This window comes from Centroberyx gerrardi, chromosome 10, assembly GCF_048128805.1.
Source record: "Centroberyx gerrardi isolate f3 chromosome 10, fCenGer3.hap1.cur.20231027, whole genome shotgun sequence".
Taxonomy (NCBI): domain Eukaryota; kingdom Metazoa; phylum Chordata; class Actinopteri; order Beryciformes; family Berycidae; genus Centroberyx; species Centroberyx gerrardi.
In genome coordinates, this window is record NC_136006.1 from 14,315,993 (window position 1) to 14,325,452 (window position 9,460).

General features: G+C 39.4%; 2 protein-coding genes across 3 annotated transcripts; both read left to right on the forward strand.

Moving 5' to 3' along the window:
- Nucleotides 1-1,044: 1,044 nt before the first annotated feature.
- On the forward strand, nucleotides 1,045-5,760 carry LOC139923017 (uncharacterized protein C7orf57-like). Of its 2 annotated transcripts, XM_078286156.1 has the most exons (8): nucleotides 1,045-1,116; nucleotides 1,347-1,393; nucleotides 1,626-1,790; nucleotides 1,900-1,996; nucleotides 2,767-2,875; nucleotides 3,384-3,466; nucleotides 4,923-5,020; nucleotides 5,386-5,760. In XM_078286156.1, the coding sequence occupies exons 1-8, from the start codon at nucleotides 1,106-1,108 to the stop codon at nucleotides 5,397-5,399; spliced, it is 624 nt and encodes a 207-aa protein (XP_078142282.1). In that variant the 5' UTR covers nucleotides 1,045-1,105; the 3' UTR covers nucleotides 5,400-5,760. The 2 variants fall into 2 exon arrangements, with proteins under 2 accessions (XP_078142282.1, XP_078142281.1); XM_078286155.1 differs by lacking the exon at nucleotides 1,045-1,116 and having other exon boundaries at nucleotides 1,337-1,393; nucleotides 3,387-3,466.
- A 696-nt stretch (nucleotides 5,761-6,456) lies between these two features.
- upp2 (uridine phosphorylase 2) lies at nucleotides 6,457-8,845 on the forward strand. Its single transcript, XM_071913720.2, has 7 exons — nucleotides 6,457-6,586; nucleotides 6,782-6,896; nucleotides 6,991-7,149; nucleotides 7,348-7,462; nucleotides 7,616-7,825; nucleotides 8,007-8,153; nucleotides 8,567-8,845. Exons 1-7 carry the CDS (start codon nucleotides 6,534-6,536, stop codon nucleotides 8,707-8,709), a joined length of 942 nt encoding a protein of 313 aa, XP_071769821.1. The 5' UTR covers nucleotides 6,457-6,533; the 3' UTR covers nucleotides 8,710-8,845.
- Nucleotides 8,846-9,460: the final 615 nt, after the last annotated feature.

Below are 9,460 nucleotides of genomic sequence, written 5' to 3' on the forward strand. Positions count from 1 at the left end.
CAATATGTCAGTGTCAAAATAGTTATGGAGATTACTGTGAGTCATACATAAAGAAGCAATCATGAGCCGATTACACTACCATAAAGAACCACTTGTGATTTATCTGTAATAAAATCACTGAGGAACTTTTCATATAGCAGTAAAGAGCCAATTTGCAGTTAAAGTGATCAGTTAGCCTAATTTCAAACAGTAATGGCTCTATAAAGCACTTTTCCCACAAAGAACTTCTGAAGATCCATCTTTTAAGAGTATGTATCTCAATCCATCACAATCCTTGTTTCTCCAATACTTTACTAGAATATGTCTATAAGATTAAAGTGCAGGAAGCTTCAAACTGACAAAATGAAATGGAACAGATATTGAAATTCGCCTTTACATTCATGGTCATTTTGTTGGTGCACTTTGTCGCATGGCATATTTGATAGTGTTGTCACGGAATAAGTACCAATTATTAAGGGTGGACCCCCAGCCTCCAAAATTTTGGGGGCCCTCACCTCCCCAGTGTGCAAAGATATTCCATATTTTGTATACTTCTAATCCTATATTAGACATGATTTTATGTTTATTTGAGGGGGTTGACATTGTTGGAGCGGCTAAAAGGTCCTACAATTTATAATTTAATTATTCAATTACTTAGTAATGAGAGAAGTAGCCTACTTTCGGCCCACAGCCAACCAACCTTTTATTTCTTTTTGAGTATGGGTACCCCTGGTCTAGTAATGTGTGCCACTGACATAGGCCTGTCCAGCTTTGAGTCTCATGTACTTTCCTCACATAAAGCAGTGCTTATGTCAATATATTTCATGACATGGAACCAAAGAAGAGTCCGCACGGTGAAAGCTGCTCTCAAGGTGTATAAATCTATATCTTGATATGTTCGCCGCTAGTAGTGTGCTCTTCGTTAGACAAAAAGGCGTTTAATTTAACGAGAGCCACATGAAGGCTGTCAGACGAGTTAACTCACCTTGAATAACTCGCTCTACTAGCTCTAGTTCTATGTGCACCACATGACGGAGCATCGAAATTGTTTCTATGGTAACGCGGTCACAAGCTCCAAAACACAGCCAGTGCTCCATACTTTGCACGTTCATGCTCGTCTTCCAAAATGTTCTCAGGGTAAGTAACATACTTACGAGGTGAAATAACAACTTTTTGTTATTGTTGCATTTTTTTTTAGAAGCGACGCCACTTTGAACTGTACGTTACTTCGCTAAGTTAGCTAGCCAAATTGACGGCAGCAAGCTAACATTGTAATATGTTGGGATACGTTCATGTTAATGCTAACGTTAGCTGATGCTAACGTCGGAGAAGTTGACAATATGCTGGGTTTTTTCCATTTCCAATAGAAATGCAACAATAAACATGAGTAACGATCTTCAACCAACAAAACCTGGCAAGTACAACCAAGGCCGCATCACTACTACTACTGTAGTTAGCTCATATTGTATATGGACCTTGGTGGGACTGATGCTGCTCCTGTAAAATGTTACAGGCTTAGCTAGCTCATACGAAGCAAGAATTAAAAATTGAATCTCTCTCTCGCTCTCTCTCCATCTCTGTCTCTATCTGTATTTCTTTCTTTCTATCACGGTGTGTGTATGTGTGTGTATTTTCTATCATTACAGGTTTGAAAACAGGATTTCATGGCGTCACAGGCCAGACCTCCCAGATCCCTGGACTGTCCCTGGGTGACGGCAGTGCTCCTGAAGAGAAGGCCCATGGGCGGAGGGTTGGAGTCCTGGAGACCGATTCGGACTATGTCAAACTTGCAAAACAAGGAGGGCAGAAGGGTTAGTGCCATCCTATTGCCTTACCTACATGAACATTATGTCCCACTTGTTGGTCAATACAGTTTACCTGCATTTTGTTTTATGTTCTTTTCACATCATTGTCCAACAGACCTTTTGTGGCATGAGGAAGCAATTACTTCTAAACCCAGCTCATACAAGCCTCCAAACTGGTTCTGCCCTGCAACAGCAGACACTGGTACACCAAGGTATAGCTGTAACATTTATCATATTATCCTACAGAATAATTGATTATTAGGCTGTACTATTACTGGTCACAGTGTGTGATTAAAATATGAATTCTACTACTACCACCTCTACTGCTACTGATACTACTACTACTACTACTACTACTGCTACTACTACTGTTACTGCTGCTGCTGCTACTGATACTACTACTACTACTACTACTACTGCTACTACTACTGTTACTGCTGCTGCTGCTGCCACTACTACTGCTACTGATACTGCTACTACTGCTAGTACTACTGTTACTGCTGCTGCTACTACTACTACTGCTACTGATACTACTACTGCTGCTACTACTACTGTTACTGCTTCTGCTGCTGCTGCTACTACTACTACTACTACTACTACTACTACTATTACTGCTGCTGCCACTACTACTACTACTACTGTTACTGCTGCTATTACTACTACTACTACTTTTAGGGCCCACTACTGCTACTATTCCTAATAACAACAATGCTAATAATAGCAGCAACAACAATACCAACAACCACATTAATGATAATAATAATCATAATACTAATATACTTGTACCTATTATTATATAGCACTTGTAACAAACTTGCAAAGTGCTGTAAAATAGAATGAACAAAAGAAACATATTAACACTCTATACTATAATAAAATAACTATAATAAAGGAAAAACCTTAATTACTGACTTCATTATCTATTCAAGCTATCATAAAGAGAAAGATACTCATATCCATGTATTGTTTTTTTTTCCATCAGCCTAAATGAGAAGAAAAACCCTGGAGCCTTTCCACTGCTAGAACCCCCCTTTGGGACTGACGACAAGTCAGCTTGGGAGAGGGGTGATAGCAGCAATGGCAAGGAGAAGGTAAACAGAGAAATACCACTGTCACTTTGAAAGTCACTTAGCCACATGAGCTAGCAGCTAGCACTTCTTGTATTGCTTTATTAACCCTGTTTTAGGAAAACACAGGAGGAAAATTGTTGTTTGTTAGTGATTAATGCTATAGTGTTAGGTTATCTATGCTATAATTAATTTAGTTGACTTGTTCAGATGTGTCTACTTTGTGGTTAGGGTTAGTGCTTCTTTTGTTAAGGATTGTCAAAATGAAAGGATAATGGATCATATTCAGGTTGGAAATACACTTTTTTACCCACAGTGGATGATACATTCCAAAATTCACCAGCCACTTTCACCACTTTACTAACTAAATACATTTTTAAAATGTACTTCCAAACGATGGTTGGTTACAAGCTAAATTAGCTGGAAAAATAGACAAATTTACCAGACATATGTAGCTTAAAATATATCAGATTTTCTCTTATTTGTATTCACACCATAAACACCACACAATGTGTCTCTGTTTTGTGTTCAGCAGCAGAACAATGATCCTGACAGCCAGATGGAGAAACTGTCGTTATCCACCCAATATCATGAGACCAGCAAATTCAAGAGGGTGTAAGTTCCTGTTGTCACAAGATGGCACTGTTGTTCTTTATTATCCTCAGTATAGGTGGATGGCATCTCTAAATAACCCCTTTCGCAACTCTCAGAATCAGAATTTTGATAAGCTAGACCTAGGTCTAGAAGCCAATGATCCGACACAATCAATTTTGTTTTATCAATCAATTTTGAGATTGATATGATCATAAGAGACTGAATAAGGGAAAAGGAACACATTAACACAAAGCAGTTAATTTTATTAGATATTTAGTAACCTGTTATACTCAATATAAGTTGTTCAGGTGTAGTTTTGTTAGCTATAGATTGTAATTTATTTTACCTGTAGTTAACTAGACAGCCTTCTAAGTCTTGTTTACAATAGCGACCATGAACAATGTTGCGATTTACAAGGCTCAGGGCAAATTATTAGGGTTAAATTTTTCCGTCAATACTAGTATATAGTCACTAGCATTACGACAGGGAACTGAGATATATGACTGATAAAAATGTCAACATCAATGTATTTAAGTGGCTTTTGTTTGCAAATCCCATTGGCTTAATGATTTTCAGAAATGGCCTCCCTTGCAACAAGCTCAAAGATAATGATAAAAAGATCTAGCCTGTTTTTTTCCAGTTTTGTTGGGTGTTCCTGTCATTAACCTTTGGACAGAAGTTAGTTATGTGTTTTGCTGCTAAGATCTAAGATATCTTAGATGCTATGATAGTGTCTTAGACATTTGAATATGTCATATTTACTGTAGACCATATGTCTCCATGTTGTGATGACTGAGGAGAACTGATCATCGGCTAGCTGCACAGTAAAATAAAACAGCAGTCAGAACTATGGCTTCTAAACATAGTTGGATGTCCACCTGAGTGTTTGCTTTAGCTCTCTGTCACTGTGCAAATGTTCCTTTTTACCTTCGGAAAAATGTCAATGACCAGTCAAAAACTCAGTATGGCATGATGCCAGACACAATGCCACCGGAACATGATACGTAGGCTATGGTCGTTTAACAGAGTATGTTAAAGTATGGTATTGGATGTTGACAGATCCACAATGCATTGGTGGTTAGGTATATGATGAAGAGAAAAGTGGCAAACGTGCAAAAGCACGTTGTTGACTCTCTCTTTCATTGTTTTGTAAGAAAAACAGTTTTGTAATGAGTAGCCAGAGCATGTCTCAGTTTGTAGTGTTGGTAGGATACGGTCCAAATTCACTGTTTGATATATTTTGTTCACTTGCTATTCACGTTCCTCTTGACATCTACACTTAACACTAAAGTCTGGTGATGTCTTCTGCAGTCTTTGTGGTTAATCTCAAAGGCAATGTGTGGTGATGATGAAATAACCGTATTTCTAACTACATAAGCCCCATCTGGTTTGGTATTCATTAAAAGCTTCCCAACAATTTCCCCTAGTTTTTGTCAGTGCCATTCAGTCCGACTTTGTGTCTTTGGTATTCTCACAGAATCTTTGACAAGAAACCAGCCCCGGTCAACATGTCTAAGCTGTTGAGCTTCGGCTACGCTGAAGACGATAAACCTACAGCCAACAGTGATGAGTCGGGTAAGTAGCATGGTGTTTCTGATCGCAGTTTGACTTACCATCTTCTAGGTCATTGTAATTCACTGGTAGGCCTACAATTCTTTCACAATGTGCTATCAAAATGTTGAAGTCAAGCTGTTGAGCAATGTATAGATTTTATAAACTGTAAATATATTGATTTACACAATGAAATGATAGTCACAAAAATAGAGGTATGAAATAGTAAGGCTTCCGCCGTTTAGAAATAATGACGATCTGCCTCTTAACAGTACAGCTGAGAGAAGACCAAAATCCTGAGCTGCATGGTTAAAGATCTTGTGCTAGCGATTATGTGAATCGATGTATTACTCATGAAGCGTGTGTCTGTGTGTGTGTCCGTATATCAGTGTCACCAGATTAGAAGACTGCCAGTGGGACAAGGGTGTACAAACTCAAAGGCCAACAGAGTACTCTGCATCCTCGTCAGAATTCAGCTATGCTTCCTTCACTCAGTAATTCCTAGCCACATCAAACTTTTCTCTTAGTTTCAGTTGTTCTTTGTACTCTTGTCATGTCAGCTGTATTATACACTCCAAGTGTGAAAACTGTCTCGGTGAATGGAGCTGGCACCTATTATTTGCCGTGCCTGTTATTGGTGCCTCATTTGCACAGAAATTACATGATACCAACTTAACCTAAATGTTTTTCCAGTTATACCTTTTAGGACGCTTGTGTAATTCTGTAAAAGGCTATTTTTCAGAAGAATATTAAAGTTTTTTGATTCAAATAAAGTGTTTCACAATCTTTCACACTTCAATCTAATGAACCATTACAAGTTGCATTTGCCCTCAGTTTTAAATTTGAATGTGAATAATTTATAACATGATATAATATCACAGCAAGTGATGGTCCATTTTACAGGATACATTGAAAGTGTACCATTTCTGTAACACGTAAATGATGATATACTTAAGTTAATTTAGTTTATTTTTTACAGGGAAAATGTGTACTGATTAACATTTCTGTTATCTTGTTATACTTTGTACTGTTTCGGGATATGATGATAAAATGTTAATATAATGTGCATGTCATTGTTGTCACACGCCAATGTATTGCATAGCAGTGTTACATGTTACATAATGCTATCTCAGTGCTGATATGACATTACACACTGCAGCTCATGATATTGGATAAGTTTTACTCAAAACAGAAGTTTACGTCACAAGGGTTGTTTTCATCCCTGCCAACACAGTTTGCTCTCTAAAGATATGCTCGGGCTTGACGTTGGAACTGGGCCAGTCATTTACCATGTGATTGATCCTGCTGTCATTTGTTTGGGGCCGGAATGTTTTTCGAGAGGCGGAGGACAGGTACTACTCCTCTCTCGGCAGCCAATCACCCCAGAGACGAGGTCAGGGGTCACAGCTATATCAGCTTTGCAGTTAGACACAACTCTTATTCTCAACCAGCCGCAACAAGTGTTTGGAGTTTCACGGCAGAACAACTTACTTTTGAAGAATTTTTACACTTTGATTTCACACCGTCGTCTGCAGTCATGGCACCGATTCTGCTCAACTGCATGGGGAATGAGCACAATGAGTATATCAAGTGAGTATATTGGCAAAGCAAGAGACTTTTATGTTACCTTGTTTTTTCTTGCTGCAAAAAGATTTTGTCTTCAACAAATGTCCAATGTCATTACTGTATATTTGTTAATCCACCTAGAGTATATTATACACTTGTGGTTCACTTGAGTTTTCTTTAGATGTACAGTATTAACATGTACCACTATATTGTTCTTAGGCAACAGGTCCAGGTGAAAAATCCCCACTTGGATACTATGGAAGAGGATATTCTCTACCACTTCAGCTTAGGCACCAAGACTCACAACCTTCCAGAAATGTTTGGAGACATCAAGGTTTGTGAGATAGGGCCAGAGAAAAAGAAATAGTCTTTGGAATTAGCTCTGATAGAAAAAAGTGCCATTTAATATTTCTCTCTCTCTCCCATAGTTTGTGTGTGTTGGTGGAAGCGCAAATCGCATGAAGGCCTTTGCCCAATTCATCCACCAGGAGCTACAGCTGCCTGGAGACCGAGAGGAAATCCGAGATATCTGTGAGGGAACCGATCGCTACTCTATGTACAAAGTGGGACCAGTGCTCTCTATAAGCGTAAGTATTCCAAAAGAAGTTTTAACTGTGTTTTCCCATAATAGTGACATCCACCTGTCCCAGTAGACTTTATTTTTGATAGGCTAAAGACAGGCAAATACTTTAAATATAAAAATAAAAAATATTGGTGTAATGATCAATCATCTTGCTCCTTTTGTGATAGTTTTACTGTAACCGGTCTTGTTTGTACCTTTTCAGCATGGCATGGGTGTCCCTTCCATCTCCATCATGCTGCATGAGCTCATCAAGCTGCTGCACCATGCCCACTGCCGTGACGTGGTCCTCTTTCGCCTTGGGACATCTGGTGGAGTCGGTAAGCTCCTCTGTTTGTAAGGTGATATGAACCTGCTTTGTCTTTTGGAGTGTGCTAAATTGTTCAAAATGGGCCTGCACTGAATGTACTCCTCTGTTCTGGATACCAGGCAGGACTGTGAAACAAAGATTACATGTTAAATGTTGTCTCCAGGTCTGGCTCCAGGGACAGTGGTGATCACGGATAAAGCAGTGGACTACTCCTTCCGGCCCCGCTTTGAACAGGTGGTTCTGGGTAAGGTTATCACCCGGAGTACTGAGCTGGACGAGGGAGTGGCCAATGAGCTTCTGCAGTGCTCTTCTGAGCTCCAAGACCTGCCAACAGTGATTGGAAACACCATGTGCACCCATGACTTCTATGAAGGTAAACAGCACCTCATACCCTCACGCACCCTCACCTATGTTGATTTTTGATTAATGTTCAGGCTGTTTGTGATCCCTTTGGTAAATTCACTTAGTGATCACCTTGCCCCACTTGTGGCGTACAGGTGAGAACAGTTCCATCGCTCATGTACTGACAAAGCCTGTGCTGTGTTTCTCTATAGGCCAAGGCCGGCTTGATGGGGCTCTCTGCTCCTTCTCTCCTGAAGAAAAACATGAGTATCTGAGGAAAGCCCACGAGGCCGGAGTGAGGAATATCGAAATGGAGTCCACCGTTTTTGCTGCTATGTGCCGTGTCTGTGGCCTCAGAGGTATTGTGTTATGTAATGTAGTACATTCTGTACAGAGCCGTGACGCATTTGTGACCTTGCAGCCTAGGTGTGAATATACGTAGTTAAAGTTGAATTCGCACAATAATCCTTTTATTAATTAGATATTGGTCAATAAAAACATGATTTGTAGAAAATGCAGAAATGTAGAAAAGTGTCTCACTCCTTCCTGACTGACCTGAATTTGGCTCCTTGATGTCCATGGTGAAACCACTGTGAGGAACAAGGAAGCTTTTAGCACACACACTTTCAATTAACCTTGCTCTGTCAGCCACATCACCACCATCAGCAGGATAAACTCCTAGGGATTAAGAACAACACCTGATCCGGGCCTGTACAATGTATGTAACAAATGATTGGTAATTTCCTCTAACATGTCTTTTTTTCCCCTCCAGCGGCTGTGATCTGTGTAGCATTGCTGAACCGCTTCGAGGGAGACCAGATCACCACACCTCATGATGTTCTGGTGGAGTACCAGCAGAGACCTCAGGTCCTGGTGTCCCACTTTATCAAGAAACGCCTGGGATATATTGTCTGAGACCCCTACCCCTAACTCCTATCCCTGCCCTAAGCCTCCGCTGATGCAGTGTATATAGCCTCGACTGATATGTGGATATGTGTATATACTTGACATGTTGATATGTGATTAGACAGTTATTTAAAGAGTTACTTTACACCTTGTGAAGATTTGTGATTTCTTTGATGAAGATTATGTATGTTGCTTATATATATATGTATTGTATCTTTTTATATTTAATACTTTGCTTCTTACGTATGGTATCATGTCACAGTCATGTAATTTTCAAAATAAAGTGTTCTGTGCAATAATTTTGATATAATCTGGCTTCCAGTTTTACCTCTGCCAAGGAGTTTGTTTTTACCCATTAGTTAGTTTGTTCATCTGTCTGTCAGCAGGATATCTAAAAAAAAAAAAAAAAAACAGCATATGAATGTATTTCCTTGAAATTTGGTTGATAGATAGGCCTTGGGCAAAGAACAAATCATTAGATTTTGTTCTTGGACTTCTAGACGATTATTGTTGTGTAGCGATATTCATGAAACTAATAGACATAGAGACTTGATTCCAAATCCGAAGGGCATGTTTGCTGGGTCAAAAAATCAATTTAACTTAAAATTTAAGTGATAGGAATAATGTCCTTGGGTATAACAGCAAGTTGGAGAATTGTGCAGCGTTGGCGGAAGTTTGCGCCCTCCGAGTTCCTTCTAGTTTTAAAATGTTTTTACTCTAGTCGACTTGCCAGACTAAGTTAGACTAAGTAACACATACT